This window comes from Euprymna scolopes, chromosome 36 (assembly GCF_053919585.1).
Source record: "Euprymna scolopes isolate OS-2025 chromosome 36, ASM5391958v1, whole genome shotgun sequence".
Classification (NCBI taxonomy): Eukaryota; Metazoa; Mollusca; class Cephalopoda; order Sepiida; family Sepiolidae; genus Euprymna; species Euprymna scolopes.
The window spans coordinates 28,106,456-28,130,862 of NC_136517.1; the positions used below are offsets into that span (position 1 = coordinate 28,106,456).

The 24,407-nt window shown below is 32.3% G+C and overlaps 1 protein-coding gene across 1 annotated transcript in view; it reads left to right on the plus strand.

Moving 5' to 3' along the window:
- Positions 1-24,407, plus strand: part of LOC145260399 (organic cation transporter protein-like) — a 140,593-nt gene that overhangs the window by 55,172 nt on the left and 61,014 nt on the right. Inside the window, exons 2-3 of the mRNA XM_080118373.1 lie at positions 22,703-22,911; positions 23,257-23,487. Coding sequence (XP_079974499.1) covers positions 22,703-22,911; positions 23,257-23,487 — 440 coding nt within the window. The remainder of the gene's footprint in view (positions 1-22,702; positions 22,912-23,256; positions 23,488-24,407) is intronic.

Here is a 24,407-nt window from a genome sequence, read left to right on the forward strand (position 1 = left end):
GCTAGTTAGTAAGTTATAAAATATATATGGCGATTAAACAACACTGAATATTCCGCGTTTCATCCACTCTAGGACTCTTCAGGCTTATAAGCCTGAAGAGTCATAGAGTGGATGAAACGCTGAATATTCAGTGTAGCTTAATCGCCATATATATTTTATAACTTACTATATATATATATATATATATATATATATATAAATATATATATATATATAACACGCCGACCGGCATTGCCCGGTCGTAAAATATACTTAAATATAATAGTTCTGGTCGGAATGTGTCGGTGCAATTTTGTTTTGAAAACCTTAAAGTAAAAAGAGAAGAAAAAAACGAAATAATAAAAAGTCGTCTAAGTATTCTGCAATGCTAGTTAGTAAATTATGTAGAAAGAAAAGTTATTTATTTATTTATTTATTTATTATTTTTTTATTTTTGGTTTGTTGAAGGTTTAAATATGAAAACAAAGGTGTCTGTTGATAAACTGTTAGAAATAGTAATTTATTTTGTAATCATGAAAATAAACGAAGAACAAGTACGAAATAAGGAAGATAATGTGTTTTGACAGGTGATGTTCAATAGCGCATTTTACTGACACGGCAATTAGGACGGAAGTTAGAAAAATTGACGCAATATAGAAGCATTTCTCTTGAACTGACCGATGTGTCAAAAGATCAAGTATCATTATTGGAATTGAATTAAAAGTTTAACGTTTATGTTTTGTAAGTTTAAAAGCGAAAAAGAGTAGACAGAAACATGTTTATATTCACGTGGTAAATAAATCAAAAGCCAGATCTGGGTTACATTGTCAAGAAAATAATCATTTATTTCAAGTTTGTGTAAATCATCTGAAATGTTAATGAAATAAAATGTACCTACTAATTAGTAGAATAGCATCAATTATGGCAAAGAAAATGATAGTTTCGGAAAATACGGAATTCATTGAAAATTAAAAGCGAATACATATTATCGATATAAAAAATACGGAAGCGTCTAAACGCGATATCTCGGTATATTATTTATAAATTTTTATGGGTTACTGATTTTCGAGCATTTGGAAAAATGCAGTTTTGTAGAATTGTCTGTTAAATGCAATAAATTTATATAGAGAAATGTTGTTGTAATAATTTAATGGAAATTAAAGATTGTTTTACACGGAAATCCGTATATTTGATTATAATCCTCTGATGATATGAGGTGAGTGAGGGGACTTAATAAACAGAGAATGAAAATGTTTATTAAAGTCTTTTTGGGAATACGTATTTGAGAAAGGCACTTTGTTCGGAATAAATATAATTTTTTTTTTTAAACGGGGGAGAAATGTATACATAGTTTTGTGAAGTATGATTTAGATAGTGCTGTAAGTTGTGAGAGTAAAATCATTGTTTTGGGGGTGTTCTGTTAATTTCCAATTGAAGCTGTACTAGCAAGGTACAATCGAGATCATTTTATATATGACATCGGCCCTTCTCAATATTTTTCAGTATGAGGACATATTTGAATATTTGGGGCATGGCCTGCTATCAATAAACCTCTGCATGCCACTGTCATAATATACTTTTTTATCATTATATATATATATATATATATATATATATATATATATATATATATATATATATATATATATATATATATATATAGCGAATCTCGCTAGATTCAGTCATGCTAATAATTAATAGACGACGAAGCACGTGTCGGTGGATAACTATTTTTGCACCAATACGTGCGCGAGTGTGTATGCGTGCATTCTTCTACCAATATTACCATGTAAAATAATAAAGACAACAATATACTGAAAATAAAACAAACCAATTCACGAAAACAATTGAAAAGATCAAAAGTACTAGTGATGGATAGTTACTGAATTTCCGGATCAATACTTCACGAATTAGTACTTATGACCCCAAACTTGTTTACTGAGTAAATACAGTAATTTTTAAAAATATGAAAAGAGAAAATTCCGTTATTTTGCAATTAGAATCATATTGATAAGGACACACACACACACACACACACACACACACACATATATATATATATATATATATATATATATATTTTTTTTTTTTTTTTTTTTTTTTTTTTTTTAATAGTAAGCAGAAGTTTCTCGAGAGCTGTTTCGGCTATCATCTCGTCAGGAGAAAAATCGATAGCGTACAAAATAATATTGTGTCGAAAAATAAAGAGTTCTAATGGGGAACTTATTAAATGTGCCAAAAGTACGGGGACACTAAAATAAATTTATTAACGTTTAAAAACGATTAAAATATTGGCACAACGAGGGAGGAGAAAAAAATTATTATGAGGTGCTACATAGAGCGGACTCCAAAAACCATTTAAAGATTTTGGAGTCTGTCTCTATTGCGGTGCGTCAACCTTCTTTGTGCCGGCAAAAAGAAACATCCAACGCATTGTTTCTCTTTGGGGAACTTTGAATCTTTTCTCCCGCTTTTTTTCTCCTCCATTTCATTTCACCCAGTCCATTCCAGTTTTTTTAATCAACTACAAAACGAAATGAAGCGATAAAAAGAATGGCATAAATAACCCTTTGGTTCGGTTAACTTCATGGTGCGTTTCACCCAGTCCATTCCAGTTTTTTTAATCAACTACAAATCGAAATAAAGTGAAAAAAAATGGCATCAATAACCCAGTAGAATTAAAATTCCATTCCAGTTTTTTAAGCAACTATGAAGTAAAGAAAACGCAAACCGGTGTTCCTTTATAACTGTCTCTTGTGGATGATTCCGCAACGGTGTTAAGTGGTGGCAGGTGAAGGAGGAATTTATTAGAAAGAAAATATTTTACCACTTCCATTGACCTTAACCGACTTGGTCGTGAATTCTCAGCAGATAGAATATATGAATCTATGATTATCGAGGAAGTCAATAACACACCTATAACACACCTATATTGTGCTACAGTTTGTGCATATTACATTTGTATGAAATGTCTTGGTTTTTAATCCTATTAAGGTCAAAATCAGAGGGGAAACATGAGTTCATTTTATATATAAAGAGATTATATTGGACCAAATATATAATAATGGTTTATATAGTTTTAAAAAAAAATGACCCGTGCGCCATCACCGAGAATCGAAACCAAAACATCTAGCTTACGATTTACGTTTTATTTGACGTTACTGCCCGAGTTATGAAGACATATTTGGCGCAAAACTTAAAATTAAAACATGAACCAATAGCTATTACGTTCCGCATGCATATTTGTAATGCCGCCGTTTGACCTTCATTTGGCAAATTCTATTTTTTTTTTTTAATTTTCACATTTTTTTACCCATATTCCCCGGTTAAAACACAAATATATAAGTTTTGCATGGATTCGAATAGCCTATATATTAAGTTTTATGTCTGTATATCAAAAACCGACAGATGAGTTTGGTAGGCAAAATTTTTTAAACATATATATACGCATACATAAATATATATAGAAAAGGGTTTGTGTTTACTATAAACTTTTTATGTAAATGTGACACAAGTATAAATCATGCAGAATATTTGCATGAATATAATTACTCATAATAGTTAACTGATCATCCCATAAGAAAACAAAAAAAAATGGAATTAATTACAATAAATGTTTAAAAGAATATGCAAATTAGCTAGAACTTTTGCGGATGAATGAAATTCCACGACTCATATATAACAAAGTTGTGTTTTCTTTTTAAATAAATAGAAAAAGGATTTTTAATATAAATATCAACACACGCACACAAATTATACGAGTAGAAAGAGAGAGAGAGAGAGAGAGAGAGAGGGGGGGAGATCCTTATCTACAACATTAAGAAACACATTTTCTTCTTTTCTTCAGTTCATATCATTTGTTAAATCTTCGCTGTTTACTTCCATGCTGCTGTACATCGTAACAATTTCGTAAAATGCATAAGAGTTTACAAGAGTAATTTATTGCTTTCAGACTATAATCGTATCAGCATAATGCTGCCTATTATACCCATTATAAGTTTCGACACGTCAGAAAATGAAATATTAAGCCAAGGATGACAAAAAAATTCATAGCATTTATTTACTTAATGACATTAAGTCAACTGTCCTAGAACTGTCCTCTCATCAATCATCGTTTCCAGAAACAGATCATTAATATATATTGAAAGTTTATCCGCGGGCTTAGAACTAATTTAGATGATGTTGAATCATTTCTGCTAGTAAACCCCCCGAATATCTTAGCACTAAGTCAAACTAATCTACACTCCTCCATTCCGTACAACCACTTTAACATGCCTGATTATCTCCCACTCTGCCATAAAGACTCAGACATATGCACGGAGTTAGAGTCTATATTCGAAACACCCTGCCCTTGACTAGAGAAACAAAATTAGAATCAGACGACCAAGCCTTTATGTGCTCAGACGTAACATGCAAGATAACATTAGCTACTTATATTTTCTTTGCTGCTCTCCCTCGACCCAGGACTATACAATAATTAACAATGTCTCGGACAGCATAGATACAGCACTTTCCCTCAATACTAGTGCACAGGTACATGTATTTGGTGACTTCAATGTCCGCTACAGTAACTGGCTTGGATTCTCCACTTACACAAGCGCAGATGGTAGCACAATGCATAGCTTTTCTATATATTATTCCCCATCACAGATGGTTACATTTCCGACACGTTTTCCAGACGAGCAAGACCAACATGCCTCACTTCTAGATCTATTTCTGACCACAGTTCCCGATGATTGTGTAACAAATGCCCACAGTCCACTTGGGAATGCTGATCACGCTGTGATAATGGTAGAAATCGCCCTAAAATCTCGACTCAAAACTGAAAGAGCCATGGCTCAAAATGACGAGGTATTTTTAAAAATCTGACTGGAAAGTTATCAGGGATCTCATCAGAGATGCCCCATGGGGAAATATCTTTCCTCTTCCCGCTAAACAGTGTGCAAATGAGATCACTGCATGGTTCAAAATGGCAATTGAAGCACATGTTCCCATGCAGAAATTCTATAGCGAGCCCCACTCTCCCCAAAGATTTACTTCTACATGTGCAACTGCCATGCTCAAAGGCAGCATGCATACCACAGATTTAACTAACATAAGTCCAGTTCAAACAAATAAAAGTTTATAGAAGCTAGAAGTAATTGTAAGAGAGAAATAGCGACAGCTAAGAGAGAATATACTGAAACCACCAGAAAACGCATCGAAGCACAGAAATTAGGAACCCGTGCTTTTTGGAAAATCTACAACAGTGTGGTAAATAATGGGCAATCAACAATTCACCCACTATCAAACAATTATGAGGTTGTTTGCACAGCAACCAAAAAGGCTAACATGCTTGCCAGTCAGTTTGTCTCAAACTCCACATTGGATCCAGCAAACCACTCCCTCCTTGACTTTCCTTTGCAGACAGATGCCACACTAAATGATCTGAAAATCACCTCTTTCAGGTTTATGGTATCATAAAAAACCTAGACACATTCAAAGCATGTGGACCCAATCTCATCCCGGCCATGCTATTAAAAAAACTGCTCTGCCGAGGTGGCTCCAGTTTTCTCCAAACTTTACAACAAATGCCTTAACGAATCTTGCTTTCCTGACTACTGGAAAACTGCTTCTGTGGTACCAGTTTTTCAGAATTCATGCGAAAGAACTGACCCATTAAATTATCGCCCCATTAGCCTCATCTGATTTTTTACCAAAATATTTGAGTCCATAATTAATCAAGCTCTAGTACATCACCTTACAGCTGCTAAACTTCTGATTGACCAACAATATGGATTTAGGCAAGCCACAGCAGATATCCTAACTGTAATCTCTGAACGTATATACCATTCACTGGAGAAAGCAGGGGAGGGTAGTGCGGTAGTTCTCGATATATCTAAGACTTTTGACAGGGTATGGCATGATGGTCTTCTCATGAAAATCAGATTATATGGTATCACTGGAAGAATACATAATATAATTAAATCCTTCTTAAATAAGAGAAGAATCCAGGTTGTCCTCGACGGCCGTACATCTAAACAATATGATATAAATACGGGAGTACCTCAGGGGCCTATCCTTGGGCCCTTATTATTCCTAATATTCATAAATTACCTCCATGATAAAATTGTCTCTGAGATGGGTATATTGCTGACGACTCTATAACAGGCACAAGGGGAAAACAGGCTGCTGCAAAGAAGGTAGGCTCTCTCTACTGCTAGAAAGCTACTTACGCCTAAAAGTATCCTGTACCTCTCTAAGGCCACCATTCGCCCATGTATGGAGTACCGTTGTCACATTTGGGTTGGTGCATCTGCTACTAGTCTTTCACTCCTGGACAAGGTTCAAAAGAGAGTCGCCAACCTGATAGGTCCTGATCCAAGATTCAATCTCTGTCCCATCAACGAAATGTTGCATCCCTCTGCCTGTTCTACAAGTATTTTAATGGTGAATGTTCTGACGAACTACAAGCACTTGTACCCTCTCGACATAAATAACCCTGACAAACCCAACAAGCAGCTAAATCCCACACCTACACAGTAGAGATCCCTAGGTGTAAGAAAGACTTCTGCTCCAATAGTTTCTTCCCCAGAACTACTAGACTTTCGAACTCCCTGCCAGGATTCTATTTTCCCAACTGTACTGACATGCAGAAGTTCAAGTGTAATGTGAACAGACATCTTGCTGCTTATATCCCTTCATAATGTCCCTGCAACTTATGCCCCCGATAGTAGTCCCCTACTTTAAAGTAGCGCTATGCCTTGTTTGGGGTGAAAACTGAATTTTAAAAAATGTCTCGGTATTGTCGGGATTGAGTAAGGAATTCTATGCACTTCAATTTGTTTTATTTAACTAATTATATTATAAGTTTGTTATCTTTAATTGGGTGCATTCAATCTTAATAAAATAAAAATGCATTTCATATTAATAGAATAAAATTGTATCTATATTAATAAAGTTCGATATGTTCAACCAATCATTATGAATTTCGGAACACTAACTAGAATTTTTATCACCATTACAACTGGCAAATATTATAATCGTTGTTTTATCATTACAAGCCTAATAAAAACATCACTAAAGTAGAACTACAACTTCAAGACACGTTTTTTTTACAAAATACTACCTTAAATATTAGAGACACACGCAGACACAAAAAGTTAGTTTTAAAAGGTTAAAAAATAATTTGATAAAAATTGTTTTAAATTCGTCGTTATTTGTTTTATTTTATTTTTTATTTATTTTATTTGTAATGTGTTTTAAAATTTTTCAACTACTGTGGAATTTCCATGTCATAAATTAATAAAATAATTGCTACTTCCTTAAAACACTTATTAGATCAGTTACAAGAGAGTAATCATAGGCAAACAACTCATTACATAAAAAACACATTCTCACCCGATATTCCCGGTCAACATATTCATATACTTACTCATTCTCTTAATTAGAAATTTTACAATTCTTTTATTAGATTTCAGACACGATTGTATTTTTTAGAAACCACGCATTAATGCTAAAACACAATCACCTAATTTATTAAAAAAAATCTTACACAACACAACACAGCATACTAACTATACATGGAATAAACTTAGATATCCAATTTGTCAACATTTAATCACAGGTTTTCCCTTTACAGTTCCAAATATATGCTATCCTAATACAACTCTCACATCTTACCTGTGATAGTCCCAATATCATATGTTACATCTTGTGTACAAAATGTCTAAATAGAGGATATATAGGCGAGAAAAATTGTCTTTCAGATTTAATAACCAGAAACGCGCAATTAGATATAACACATCATACCCCCAAGTAGCCAAATATTTCAACCAAAAAGGTCATATACTGCATAACAACAAATACATTTTAATAAATACTAAATTCTGCTCAAATATTTATGAAAAAAAATGAATTATAAAACATTACATATACAAAACTGTTCTGAACATAAATGTGAGAGTTTTTAATATGTATAATTATTTTACAGACTGACAAGAATATTTTTTTTTCATGAAACTTGATTGTGTAAATGAATTTTTTGCTCTTTACGCTAATTTATAACGAGACGAACGCACATAAAAATGACACCGCTTTTGCCATTCAGTAGAGAGAATTAATGTGGACTTACTTGCATGCTAAGACAAAGAATTAACATGAAACAACGTTAATAATGTCCAGTTTTTCACAACGGTTTCATTTTCATTCATTTTTTGATATCAAATAATACAATTTTTGGATAAAGAGCAGAGAACCCTCGAAATATAAAAATTTTAGATATAATAACACCTATCATTTTACATTCTTTTATTTTGTATTTGTCAAATGTAAATAAATTTATTATTTTTAGCCAAGAAACACACATATATATATATATATATATATATATATATATATATATATATATATATATATATATATATATATATACATAAGGGAAAGCCGAATATCTCTATAAATGAACCTGAACAGTCTATACTGAAGCAATTTTGTACAATTCTCAACCTCAACCAGCTTTTCTTGGATTCCGTAGCAAGAAATCCAGAACGATTGGAAACAATGTGAAGGAAAAGACTAATATTATTATATAGATTTTCTTTCTCCTATACCAGTTGCGAAACCAAGACGTAGTTTATCCTACTATTTAATCCCTGGCTAGATGGGGGATATATAAATTCAAGCCTTCTCAAGAATATTAGTAAAGTTAATGCAATAAACCTAATACATAACTCCTACTCAGCAGGCCAATTCCATTGTAACCATTGCACATGCCACTTTCAAATATACATAGAGAGAAGGAAAGAGATAGATAAAATGAGTCGGAAAAGAGAGAGGGGGAAGGGAGTGACAAGTGCTTGTGAAGATCACTTGAGATGATAGTTAAAACAGAGAAGATGAAAAAGGGGGTTGTGACTCCTCCCTACCCACTATTCCATCACTCTCATTGAAGCAACCCACTGTTCTGGCTCCATTGAAAGTGGAAATGAAACTAGGAGTGTCGTGTGCCACGTCCATTGTCACGTGGTTTATCAAATAAGAGAAGCTTCGACTGCTACGCATCAACGCTGGTTTGACGCTATTGCTAAATTTGCTATTTACTCATAGTTTGCACTTTGATGTCATAACATGTCACACAATCTTAAATAGTCTCATATATATATATATATATATATATATATATATATATATATATATATATATAAAAGTTATTGTTCTGTTCTTATGACATATTATAACATATATATATATATATATATATATATATATATATATATATATATATATATATATATCGTGAGACGTAATCAGAGTGCTCAGTCTACTTGTGTAAGAGCATATATGTTTATTTCAGTTGTCACTATACATTATTCTTCCATCGATACTTTCAGTTTCTAGTAGACGCTGGAAACTATATCTATATATATATATATATATATATATATATATATATATATATATATCAAAACTCTGTAAATTATGATTTACAAAAAAATTATTATTCAACAAGAAACAATGAATTTTTAGAAAATTCATTATTCTGCAGAGTTTCAAAGAATGCCTTTTCTCTTTAGAAGAAAGATATTAGCAAGATATTATTTATAGTTAAACTATGATCCTGCTGTTTAGTGCATAAATTGAAACTTCAACATATGAAGCGAATCATATTTGCATAAAAGATAATGAAAAAAGATTTTAAGAATGCAAAATACATAAGTGAAAGGATACATAAGTGAAAGGATATTTAAAGTTTGGAGATTACAGAATTACTGAGTTTTTTTTTTTGTTTGTTTTTTTTTACAAGGTAGTCACCAATTATCAATGCCCGGATGCCACTCGGGGATAAGGGTTATTGCATGTACAGTAATCAATTGGATAGTATCATAGTAATCGTTAGTATTGGAGATTTGATAAAGTGTCTTACTTAAGGGGGTGGTTTATCAGAAATTTATTTATGCTGGACTTGAAGACATCCAGGTTGTAGTCAGGTGGGAAACAGACAAACAGAAGTGAATTTCACTGGCGTGCAGTTCTAAGAAGCTTTGTTCATGGAATCTACGTTTTGGTTTTAGCACAGATAAAGAGTGGGGAAATTTTTTGGCAGTGGTTTCAACTAGACGGGTATTTGTCATGAAAGATTGGCGAGAGGGGGGCAGAGATTGGAGCTCAGACGAGCACTTGTCATGAGAAAACGATAAAACAAAGACAGGCTCGCAACGTCTCTCCTGTGGGAGAGAGGTTGCAGGGAAGAGAAAAGGGAATCCCAATAAGCCACGAAGCCTATTTTGTACTCTGTCAAGGCAGGATAGGCTGTTTTTATCAGCTCCTGCCCAGATGTGGCAGCAGTACTCCATCCTTAGACGTACTTGGCTTTTATATAGATAGAGAATTGCATCAGCAGTTAGATATCTTCGGGAGCGGTAGAAGGATCCTACCATTTTTCCAGTGACCTTGGCAACTGACTTGATGTACGTGTTCCATTTCAGGTCAGGAGTAAAGGTCAAGCCCAGAAGCTTATCAAAACATGGAGCTTCCCTTAGACGAGAGCCATCCATTTCAATTGATGCCAGATGGGGATCAGAGCGTTGATGCTGATAGGAGCTTGGTTTTAGATGTATTAATAGTCCTCAATACATGAGTAGAGCAAGGTAGCAATTGAAAATCGAATTATATGGTAATTAAGCTACACAGGATCGCCCATATTTTAGTTTGATGATTCCTTATGGAAATGAAACGTGAAAGATTCTGTGTATCTTAATTATCATATATTTTCACAACTTACTAATATATATATATATGTGTGTGTGTGTGTGTGCGTGTGTGTGTGTGTGTATAATATATATAATATATATAATATATAATATGCATATAATATATAATATATATATAATATAACATATAATATATAATATATATAATATACATATATATATAATATAATATATAATATATATAATATACATATATATACAATATAACATCATATACAATATATATAATATATATGTAATATAACAAATATATAATATATATATAATATAACATATAATATATAATATAATATATATAATATATATACATAATATAACATATATAATATATATAATATATATATATATATAATATAACATATAATATATAATATATATAATATATATATACATAATATAACATATAATATATAATATATATAATATATATATATATATAATATAACATATAATATATAATGTATATAATATATATATATATATAATATAACATATAGCATATTTATAAGCAAATTAATATGGGTTAAAGATAGAAATATAATAGAATAAAATTATAAATCTGAATTTGGTTTAAATACAATATTATAATAATATATTTCTAATAAAATTCATAGACACACAGACACACACACACACACACACACACACACACACACATATATATATATATATATATATATATATATATATATATATACATATATATATATATATATATAATTATTTACCTTTTAATTCTTCGCCTTTTGAAATCAGTAATTAAGGTCAAAGCATTCATATGGATGTTTATTATAGCTTTTCAACTTATGAAATGATAAATTGTCAAAAAGAACGCTAATGGAATATTTTATATCGGTTAGCATACGTTTGATTAAAACGCTAAATTTAAAACTGAAGAAAGAAAGAGGAAGATGCTCTTATTTCTTTAATTAAACAATGCAAGGGAGATAATTAGTATTTAATTTATTATTAAGGAATAATAAATCAAGCAAACAAAATATTATAATCTATTTTGAAATTATTGAATTTAATATTTTATAATTTATTTATTTATTGAAATCAAAAAATATCATAGGTTAAGGCTAAGAATATATTTTAATAATATATAATAATGGTCGATATATCAGATCAATTAATATTAACAATAATATTGATGATCAAAATTTTTATTAATAAGCATATCCAGTTATAGTTTAATTTCAATAATTTTTACATATAGTATTATAAAAAAAAACAAAGTTTCCTCATCAAAAGTATTGGTAAGGGTTTTTAGTATATGTAAAAGATACCATAAATAAACCTAGCATTTAAAGTAAGGCAGATGTATCTGAAAAAAATTAAAATAAAAGGTATGTATTTACTTGATAAGTAAATTAATATGGGTTAAAGATAGAAATAAAATAGAATAAAATTATAAATCTGAATTTGGTTTAAATATAACATTATGATAATATATTTCTAATAAAGCTTAAAAATTAAATACAAAGACACACAACTATATATATATATATATATACACATATATATATACATATATACATATATATATATACATATATATATATACATACACACACATACATACACACATATATATATATATATATATAATTATTTACCTTTTAATTCTTCGCCTTTTGAAATCAATAATTAACGACAAAGCATTCATATGGATGTTAATTGTAGCTGTTCAACTTATGAAATGTTAAGTTTTGAAAAGAACGCTAATGGAATATTTTATATCGGTTAGAATACGTTTGACCGAAAACGGTAAATTCAAAATTGAAGAAAGTAAGGGGGAGATGATCTTATTTCTTTAATTAAAACAATGCAAGGGAGATAATTAGTATTTAACTTAATTTATTATTAAAGAATAATAAATCAAGCAAACAATATATTATAATCTATTTTGAAATTATTGAATTTAATATTTTATAATTTATTTATTTATTGAAATTAAAAAACATATCATAGGTTAATGTTAAGAATATATTTTAATAATATATAATAATGGTCGATATATCATATCAATTAATATACTATACAATTAATGTGCTATTAAAAAAGTGCTCAGCCGAAGTAGCTCCAGTTCTCTCCAAACTCTACAACAAATGCCTTAATGAATCTTGCTTTCCGGGCTGTTGGAAAACTGCTTCTGTGGTACCAGTATTCAAGAATTCTGGTGAAAGAACTGACCCATTAAATTATCACCCCATTAGCCTCCTCCCACTTTTTGCCAAAATATTTGAGACCTTAATTAACCATGCTCTAGTCCATCACCTTACAGATGCTAAACTTCTAACTGACCAACAATATGGATTTAGACAAGCCCGTTCCACAACAGACATCCTAACTGTAATCTCTGCAATCAGTAGTGGAATGGGGACAAAAATGGATGGTCACGTTCAATGCCGCCAAGACTAAACTAGTTTCATTAAATAATTACAAGAAACTTTCTCTACCACCTATAGCAATGGCCAACGACTCTTTATCTGAGAGTACGTCTTTCAAGCTCCTTGGCCTAATGTTCACAGGAAACATGAGTTGGAACAATTACATCGAGGGCATTGCTAGGGCCCCTGCAAAGAAGGTGGGCTCTCTCTACTGTGCTAGAAAACTACTAACACCCGAAAGTATCCTGTACCTCTATAAGGCAACCATTCGCCCATGTATAAAGCATTGCTGTCATATTTGGGCTGGTGCATCGGCTACTAGTCTCTCGCTCCTTGACAAGGTTCAAAAGAGAGTCGCAAATCTGATAGGCCCTCAACTGGCATCAAAGCTTCAGCCTCTGTCCCATCGACGAAACTTTGCATCCCTCTGCCTGTTCTACAAGTATTTTAATGATGAATGCTCTGATGAACTGCAAGCACTTGCGCCCCCACGACGTGAACACCCTCGACAGACCCGACAAGCTGCAAAATCCCACCCCCACACTGTAGAGATCCCTAGATGTAAAAGATCTTTCTACTCTAGTAGTTTCTTCCCCAGAACCGCTAGACTTTGGAATTCCATTCCAGGTCACTGCTTCCCCAACTGTAATGACATGCAGAAGTTAAAGTGCAACGTGAACCAACATCTTGCTGCCCAAATCCCTACATAGTACCCCAGTAGTTGTTTCCCCTGATAGTAGCCCCCTACACCAAAGTGGCAATGTGCCTTGTTTGGGGTGAAAATGTAATTAAAAAAAAAAAAAAAACATATAATGATAGAAGATGTATCGAGGATCAGGAATGGGTATGTTTGATCTGGCAAAACGGTGATTCATAAAAATTGTGGGGTCTGCGTTCGTGCTTGACCCCCAAAGTATGGAAATAAAAAATGAAAAAAAACGTTTACAAGGGTTTTTGATATAGATGTACATAAGAATACTTTGATAAGTATGTTTCAACTTAAATAGAGATGGTATAATAAAATTGTGGGGTCTGCGTTCGCGCCCGTACTCCATGGAAATATGGCACAAGCTTTAACAAAGACTATTTATATCTATTTGCGTAAGTATACTTTCATAATTATGTTTCAGTTTGAAGAAATATGGTATAATAAAATTATTTGGTGTTCGTTCACGACTGACCTCCGTAGAATGTAAATATGTCACAAAGTTTAACAAGGTTTTTTTAAAAGGGGTGAGGGTCCACAATAACACCTTCACTTTAATCTTAATTCACGTTAGCTTTTATTTATTTTTTTGAGTTGAATCAAATTTACGTCATAAATTCTCGTTCTTATTAAAGTGAAAACAAAAAAAATGTCGGAACTTTAGACAATTCTCTACACAAATTTTGCCTAACTCTGTTTTTTTCCTTCTCCACTTGCACGTGGCACTCTTTCGAAAATAGATAAATAGATAAATAATAAAAAAACAAGAACGTTACTTGTTATCGTGTCAAAAGAAGGAAAAAATCCTGCACACGCGATTATGTGTCTTTTTATAAACATTTGCATAACCTTTTTATTTTTATTTATATATCTGTTTGAGCTTTTTTTTTGTCAGTGTACTAGAAGGAATTCAGTTGATTACGACCCTTTCTGCATGTTCTTTATATTACAATAGTACAACCCTAAATCCGACGGCGCAATACTACACCGTTCAATACTGTAAAACTGAAAGCTATATATATTATTCCTTAATTGGAATTCATTTTTGAGATGAGCATTATATATATTAATTTATATATATAATGCTAATCTCAAAAATGAATTCCAATTAAGGAATAATATGTATACCAATCGGCATGGACCCTACTATGGAAGATCAGATAATAAATAAACGTGGATTCATAAGATCAAAGAATCCAACCTTGATCGCCCTTCGGAGCCTGTGGCGTAGTTGATAGAGACGTTGAATCTCTACGGTTGCAGATGGACATTGACTCAAGATAGCGGTTTCAATCCTACCCAAAGCGTGCCAGAGGTTTACTTGGCCAAAACGTGGTGAGATGACAACAACTACGGATGGCAGTGATTGCTGAGAATGCAGTCAGGAGATTCGAAGTTCCTATCTGTTGCGGTTACCACCAGACGAAGGCCAGAGGAATAGTTGGCCAAAACATCGTGAAAACCAACAACCAATAAAGATGAAAACAACCACTAATAAAGATGAGAATAATAGTCCGAAATAAAAATAAATTAATATGAAACGAAGCTGTTCTGCCTAAAAAGGGTGCCATTTTCTTCTTATTCATATTTATATCGATTCTTTGCTTTAAAAAACTAAAGTAATTACGTGTTTAGTTTTTTAATATCCCATTTCGCTATTTTGGATTATTTTACTAAAGTAAGTAAAGCTTCATTATTTTTCAAAACTGTTTTTGTTTCTTTATTTTTCAATATTTCGTCGATATTATTTAGTAAGAGTGTTTAGCAGAAAAGCCAACAAATGGCTACCCAAAAAAAATGAATATACAAGAAATAAATGTTACCATAGTCAATAAAAGTTCATTTCATGTTTTTTTGTTATTTTGAAATAGTTTTTAATGCTTTTTACTTGAAATAATTTCAGCGAACCGAAATTAAAACGAAATTTGAGGTGATAACTACTTAAATGAATTTTTATATAAACTACACATGCCATATTCTAATATTCCTCAAGCACAAAATAATGGAAAACATTAAAATATGTTTATAAATATTCCTTATGTTGACGGACCTCTCTTAAATTGTTAACACAGAATGCTTAGGTGCCCCTCCTTCAAATTGAAAACAGAGCTCTCCATTTAAAAGTCGCTGCCATTTTGATTTTTTTAAACCGGTTCGTGAATTAAAAAAAAACATTTTTTACAAACTACTTAAAAATACAAACCAATGAACTTTTCTACCATAAAAGTAACTTTTATTGACTATGGTAACATTTATTTTTTGTATATTTATATTATTATCTATATAACATTTTCTCTTTGTAAGGAAACACCATTTTGTTGGTCACTCTTGGTTACGAATGAAAACAAAGTTTATATAAAAAATATATTTTCGCGAAAATTATCTTTACTTTCATCATATTTTGCTTAGGGTAAAATTTTTGAGTATCAAAACCTATCTCTTTACAATCCCTCCTTTTCATAACCTATCATACTTTCATTAATTACAGTCCATTTTCTGTAGGCTGTTTTTAAACACAGTCAACGACGGGTACTTCTCCTAGTATATATATATATATATATATATATATATATATATATATATATATATATATATATATATATATATATATATATGTATATATATATATATATATATATATATATATATATGGCACTATCCAAAATAAAAAAAAATAGTAATTGTCTCAGTATGAAGAGTTTCCTCTACATTGACCAAGGACCAATTAACTTAATTTAATAGAAGCAGCCCCGGCCCAAAGCCAGCCAAGTGTCATTTACGTTCGAATAGTTTCGCTTTATTATACAAAAAAGAAAATAAACACCACGGTGAGAATTTTGTTTAACTCAATCAAAATAATTATACAGACGGTGTCTGTTTGCGAATCTGAGATATTACGATATGGGAAGTATGCAAAAACTTCTTGCGGAACTTTAACCAACGCGAGAAGCCCGATGCAAAAAGCCTCTCGTAGGCATACACAAATGCTCACGCTCATTTTGCCTTTTATTAGACTAGCAGGGGACACCATGTTATAAAAAAAATTATAACAGTGGGTGGACATTACAATCGCTTCGCATTGCATGATCGTAAAGAAAAATTGTGGCAGCGGATTTGGGAGCAAAAAAATTGTGACAACGTCGTCGGAGGGTGGTTGCTCAGTCTTAAAAAAAATTGTGACAGCCTAGAGGAGCGTTGCCCGGTCATAAAAGCCGCTTAAATGTGATAAATTGTGATAGCGGAGGAGGGAGGGGGGAAAAATGTGACAACCGGGGCACGGGGGGGGGGGCTGCCCAGTTGTAAAAAAAAAAAAAATTGTAAAAGCATGTGGATGCAAAATATTGTGTGCCATCAGCCAGAAGCGAAACCAAAAGCAAAATTTTGTAAGCAAAAGAAAAAAAAAACCAACGCACGCCGGGCAAGAACTCACATAACTGATGTTAGCAACCAAACCCTTTTACCGATGTGGCCATGATTACAAAGATATTGCAAGATCACAAATTATAGTTATTTCAAACGAAAAAAAGGTGATAAGTTAGTTGGACAGATAAATGAATAAATTGAACCTAGGGAGAGATATGGTCATGAAAGAGGAAGAAGAGGGGCACAAGAAAATAGAAAATGAAAAGAATAAAATAAGGGGATAGAGAAAGGAGTTCACAAGAGAAGAAAAGGAATAAGATAATGGGATAGAGAAAAAAAAGAGGTTCAGAAAAAAGAAAAGAAAAGTAATCTTCAATATGACAGAGGTGAGAAGAGGCCAGTTTTATAAAAACGATTGGCTTTTTAGAGTTGAGTCCTTTTACTGGCTGGCATCGAGGCGTCCACATCGCTCTCACCTCACCTGGGTGGGGGGCGAAACCCTCATGAGAGCTAAATTGAAAGGCTCTTGTTCTTCGCTGTGAAATTAATTAGAGGAACTTAAGTTATACAACCTGCATCATAAAGCTTGGATCAAAGAACTTGACTTTAAACAAGTGTAGAACGATTTATGAATAATTATTTTGTTGGTTTTTATGAAAATGAACAAGAGTTTTTCTTTCTTTCTCGATTGCTGGCCTGAATGAAGATGCAGTTTATTTCAGGTATGCCCTGACGCCAGATGATGAAAGAGATAGACTGGATCCAGAACAAAGCTAGAGTGACAGCTGATCGAACTTAAGGTCATGCACATTTCGCGTGCCCTGAGCAGCAGAAAGATATTTTCCAGTGACCAGTGGGAGTCTGGTCACCCTTGGGCGGTCCACCACTAGACAAGTAAGAATGTAGCCCTGCTGGGTTGCATCTATAGTCCTACGAGCTGGGAGCGATGAACACGGCCAGAAGTACATCACAAGTATGCTCCCGTGAACCAGGTTAGCGACGGATGCGGCCCGGTCCTCGGACAAGAGAGGGCATTAGGGTTATATTTCTAGTTAGAATTCTTTCTAGAAAGACATTGGGTACTTACAGGAGGGACTACATGAAGGTTGGCAACATCCTAAGTGAAAATGTTTTTGTAGAACTACTGAATTCACACTTGGCACACCCAGATTGTCAGTCCATGTCATTAACCACTTAGCCACCGTCACCTTCTCACTTATTTCAATGAAAGCAACTGAAATAATGATTTATGTGAGCAATAGCATTTTGTGTTTAAACGTGTTTTAAAGCATTTTCTTTTCAATATGAGATTTTGTTCAAATCATCTATCGTTAGACTCACCATCCAAAATGGCTGCTACTACTTTTCGGAAATCACTGAAGTCTTATTACTTTTTGTTTTTATTTTCTCCTTTTAATTAGTTGGAAAAATAAATTTTATCTAAAGTTATTTGTTGTATATTTGTTGGCTTTGATTTTTTCATATTATTCACTCAGATTTGCATGTAAAAAAATTAAAGCTTAATTAATAATTTAATTAAACATTTGATTGAATGGAAAAAATTCAACATTAAACCTAATTTCTTTAAAGTTCAATCGGTCTTATTTTGAAGGAAGAAAATGTGTTTTTCTTTTCATAAAATGATTGTTTTATTTAAGAAAAATATTGAATTAATTGAAACAAATTGAAATAAAACTAAAACTCATAACGCTGTTTTAATGGCAGCCATCTTAAAACTAAGCACTTCAATATAACCAAAAAATAAATTGTTAAAAAAAATTAAAAATAAGTTGAAATTAGTTATCTTCCTTCATATGACATGTTGCCATCCCAAAGTAAAAATAACCTAATTAATATTAATCATTTAATTTTAATTTATCTTTGATTGCTTCTCCAGTTATGTAAATCATTTAGAGTGAAATGGATTTAAACGTATTTCTCCCAAAAACTATTTATTTTCACTTAAAACTATGTTGTAGTAAAAACTATATTTTGTACAAATCGAGAAGGAGGCTTACTAAGAAATGACAATAACTCAAATTTATAGTATTTTCAGTTTTATAACATATCGCCTTTCTTTAGTTAGTCTATTTTTTTACTTGTTTATAAAGATGGTGACTATATATTTTTTGGCTGAGTTTTGATTTCAGCATTTCATGTGTATGATGAAACTTGCTAGAACTAGGCTGAAGAAATGCGGTCATAATCTTTATAAGCAAGTAGAGAAAGAGACTAACTATGGAAGAAAAATAACTAAAATTCATAAACCCTGTCCTTTGACTAGAAAATGATGTTGATTTACCTTCTTCCTTAGCAAGACCTTTTTTGTGTACATGGTTTTTAACTAAAATAAGTTGTTTGGACAAAAATATAATAACATATTTTTTTGCAGCTGGGTGCTTTTCCTAAACGGAACCCATATAGCTTGATCAGCCACCACATTGGAATACCATTTTATCTTTTAAAGGAAGGGTGTTGTTAATTGAAGATGCTACTTGTAGTGACACACTTTTGATGAGCAATTTGGTTTAGGTCTGTGATTAACTGGGGTTTGTCTGAAACATAGAAATTTAAAAAAAAAGTATTCTTAACTTACACACAGATATATTTAATATTTACTCTTGGTGTTGTTGGTCTTTATTCAGTTGCACTCCTTCAGAGTATTCCTGATATTACGTCTCAGTTAAAAGACGAGCCTTGCTAAATGAAAAGTGACTCTTTTGCTAAAAGAAAAAAAAAATTTTTGTTTACAAAAGCAATTTTTTATTTGCTTATTGTATACATTTCACCATTTCCTAAAGTATTTTATATGATAACGTTATAGAAACACACCATGTGCTTTCTGACTTCAAGGCTGAGATTAAAGTGTAGTAATTCTTTTCTTGTCAGGATTTGATTTTATTCTGTAGCATCAACTTATGGTTAAAATTAGATATGATAGTAAAAGATTATATCCTATGGAATTAAAAAAATAGGAATTAAGTATGAGTATGTGTTTCGTGCCTGACCGTGGCATACATGGTTCTAGGTCATTTCCAAACTCCTCCCTTATTTCTTTACTCCCACTTAAGCGTTACTCCCACTTACAGATCGACCTGCTTGTTTTAAACTAACTGGAAAATAGTGGACAGTCTACACTTAGAAACGGTTTTTCTTTCTTTTGGGTGTGTTTAATTGTCTCACATCCCATCATTTTTACAATTAAATTGTAAATAAATTCAGTTTAAATGATTGAGGATATTTTAAATAGAGTAGTCTATAGCGTGAATGTGGTATTATGGTGACTGCTGAAGTGAAAGTGATAGACAAATGGTGAAAGAATAAAAGGAGAACGGGTTAAAATGTGTCTAGTTAAGAGTGGGATGCACAGTGAATTATCACACACACACACACACACACACACACACACACACTCCCCATACTTTGAGAGCATTATGCCTAAGTTGCAAAAACGTGTACTTTGTTATTTTATGGCGAATAAATATTTTCAAAGTGTAGTATCTGCTCTATCTTTGGTTGGCTTATCGACTAGGACAATTTATTTTTTGCCCCATCCAAAATGCTTGTTTTTAAGTGGGACACCGAATATTTTCTACAATAAAAACAGACCTTATCTCTAATTTTGTCTTGTGAGGAGACAAGTAAATAGGAACACAGATATCTTATATATATATATAGATATATATATATATATATATATATATATATATATATATATAATTTGATTGCAGAAATTTCCCTCTGTTCGAAATTAGCATAGGTTTGCAATAATAGATGTCACATACAAATATAACCCCTCACTGATGAAGCTGGTTAGGACCCCTGTTTATCTGGAAATCTCGGCTTGTGTCGTCTAGTCTTCTCTGAGGGTTGTTACATTGAATCCTGTATGCTGAAAGTGAATATCGAAGCCGCAGGCAGAAAGAAAAACAAACTCGTGTACTCTAGTCTACAGAGTTCATTTTCATAAACTTATGTACAAATGTTTTTACAAATATCATTCAGTTCTTAGTAAGTTTTTCAAAGTCTCAAATTTCTTCACAGACAGCGGCAGACGGGTGGATGAGGAAGTAGAGGAGTCCCCTCTCCAGGGAATGGTGGTTTCTATATGATCTGTTCTCCCCAAAATCAACAAGCAATCTGACTAATTTTAGAGCGTATCGACCCGATGTGGGTGGGGTGGAAGTCTCCCCAGCCAATCAAATCACGTTAACCCCCAACGATCTGAGACCCAATTCAAGATTAAAATCCCATAACTTTAAGGTCACCACCCATCACTCAGCCAGTACAATATGTTCTTCTAACATCCTCACATTTCCTGTTGTTGAGTTTTTCCTAAATAACAAAATATCTCAGGTTTTTTCAATCAAAAAGCAAATATATCTATTTTGACAATGAATTAAAATATATCTATATTTATCCACCCTAAATTCCCGAGGCACCTGCCATTACCCGGGATCGGTCAAAAGCTATCTTAGCATAGCTATTCGGCCCTCCCCAGGCCTCTGGGGGGATCTAAAGCTCCCCAATGAGGGATTACGTCACACAAAATGAATACGTCTAAACTATTATCCACCATCTTATGTAACTGTAAAACACTGTTTCATACATATTTATTCATTATAATAAAATGCTATACGCCATCCTAGGAACGTCATCAACACTATCATCAAGACCTACAGAGGAAGTAGTTTGTAATTTTCCCTCACAAAAAAAAGGACTCCCACCGACCCCACTCAACACCGGGAAATATTATTCGCACTGCACATATACTGTCCAGTCTGCCTATGTAACTGCCTCGCGGACTCATACATATACTATTACCTTTCCTTTTCCTGTTAGAAAAATAATAATTTCACCCTTACAGACATCCAGCTAATCTCTTTGACTGAGAGTAAACAAATCACTAATTCCAGAATACGACTATTCGTAAATAAACGAACATGCATTACTTTTTCAACTAACATTTCGCACACTACTCATCTTGCAATCCTTACTACATGAAACAGATCCATTGTTTTTTTTTGTTTTTTTTTTCAATTCTTCGACACACCAGCACACTTAGTTTAACACAAACGCACACAAAAAGCATGTGCACAAACACACACATGCACACATCCACACAGAGAGCTACACATAGACAGAGAGAGAGAGAGAAAGATAGAAACCGTTATTTCGAAGGCCCAAACGTAACTCGTATGTAGAACATTTTTCCAGGTAAACAAATGAATAATATAAGTTAATAATTTGAAATAAAAATAATTTCCTATATTTTAAAAGTTAAACTTTTTCACAAAGAAACATAAAACAGAACTTTTCACAAATAAATAAATAAAAAACAGTACATTCTTAAATCACAGATAAAATACTTTTCCATGAATAAGCAATAAACAGAATTTTATCGGTACTGATTTCGGTTTATTATAACTACTTGTACTAATCTAATTTTATTTTTTCTCTGCACAAATGTCTTAGTGAAATCTGAATTTATCTTCTTTTCTCTTTTTTAGGATATCCACCACAGAATACGTGTAAAAATCTCACGGATCTTCAGATCTCCGAATATACACAAGATGATGAGAATTTATCTCTCAACTATGGCTCGTGCAGTATTGGTGTCTATAACAATTCCATTAACAGCTCATATTATTTAAAAACACTTCCTTGTGTAAATGGTTTCACGTACGATGAACCTTTACATACATCCATTGTAACAGAAGTAAGTAAATGTTTGTTGATTTTCTTGTTATTTTTCTGTGTTTTAAAACCTTGAAGCTGGCTGATTTATTAAGAGAATTGGGAGGTGGCAGTGGTGAAGTGGATACTGCACGGACTGAAGCTCTGGACATGTCAAGTTAAAATCCTCTCAGCTTCATAGCATCAATTTAACCATGGATGTTGGGAATCTTCATGTTATTACCTGATTCTAGAAGCAGAATCAAGCCGGTTAAAAAGTCATACTATACTGATTCATATGAATTTATGCTTACATTTATGAAGAAAATTATTTTCTATTTATTTATTACAATAACTTTGACAATACATTCTATTTTCTGTTTCCTAGTGGGACCTCGTCTGTTCGAAGGCAGGACTGGGAGAAATGACACAATCCCTTTTCATTGCTGGACAAGGTGCTGGAGCTCTCCTTTTCCCATCACTTGCAGATCATTTTGGACGAAAACCAATTCATATTCTCAGTCTTTTTATTATGATGCTTTCTGCATTAACCTCTTCCGTCGCACCAAACTATTGGGTTTACGCACCAACCAGATTCTTTTGCGGAGTCTGCCAACAGGTAACCAATGGGGAATTCTTTTGAGAATTAACTATTTTCTCTCATACAGGTCTTTATATTTCTTAATGTCACACACTTGCACGCACACACACACACACACACACACACACACACATATATATATATATATATATATATATATATATATATATTTTTTCATTAAAATAAAGTTGAATTCATGTTAAGCTTATGTAGACCTTTATAGTGAAGATTAGAGCAGTCTGAAATATACATGTAGTTGTCATAGAATCACAGGAATGATGAGAGTGTTGTGATTTTTATAGGTGTATATACGTACAAAGACTACTGCAAACTAGTCACCCTATCTACCTCACCTTTAGTTTTTTTCTTTCCTCACTTAATTCTGGACTACTATCTGGCATTAATAAAAAAAACTGATTATGATGAGTTCATAGGGTTAAAATCTTGAAATGTTCATGTAAGCTACAATAAGTTATTATTATTATTATTATTATTATTATTATTATTATTATTATTATTATTATTATTAAATGTGTAGGTATGAAATGGAAAAAGAATATAAGCGAAAGGATAAGCTTAAGTAAAAAGAGATTGGCATACGGACATGATTTGATTCAATATATTTCATCAATATGATAACTTTCTCAAGAATGCATGTTAAAGTAACATAAACAATATATGCTATGAAAGGAATGATTAATCAAAAATATGGGGTAATCGCATTTTTGAAAAAGCATAAATTCAGACTTCCAGAAACGTATACGAATTATCCCTCCCACATAACATAGGTGACTCTATGCCATATGATAAGGAAGGGCTCTGCACTTTCCATTGCTTTAATATGTCACCATTTATAACTAAAATAATGTCATCAAGCAAATGATTTGTTACCCTCAAAAGCAAGTATTTTAGAAGAAATGTTTTTAAATAATGCACAT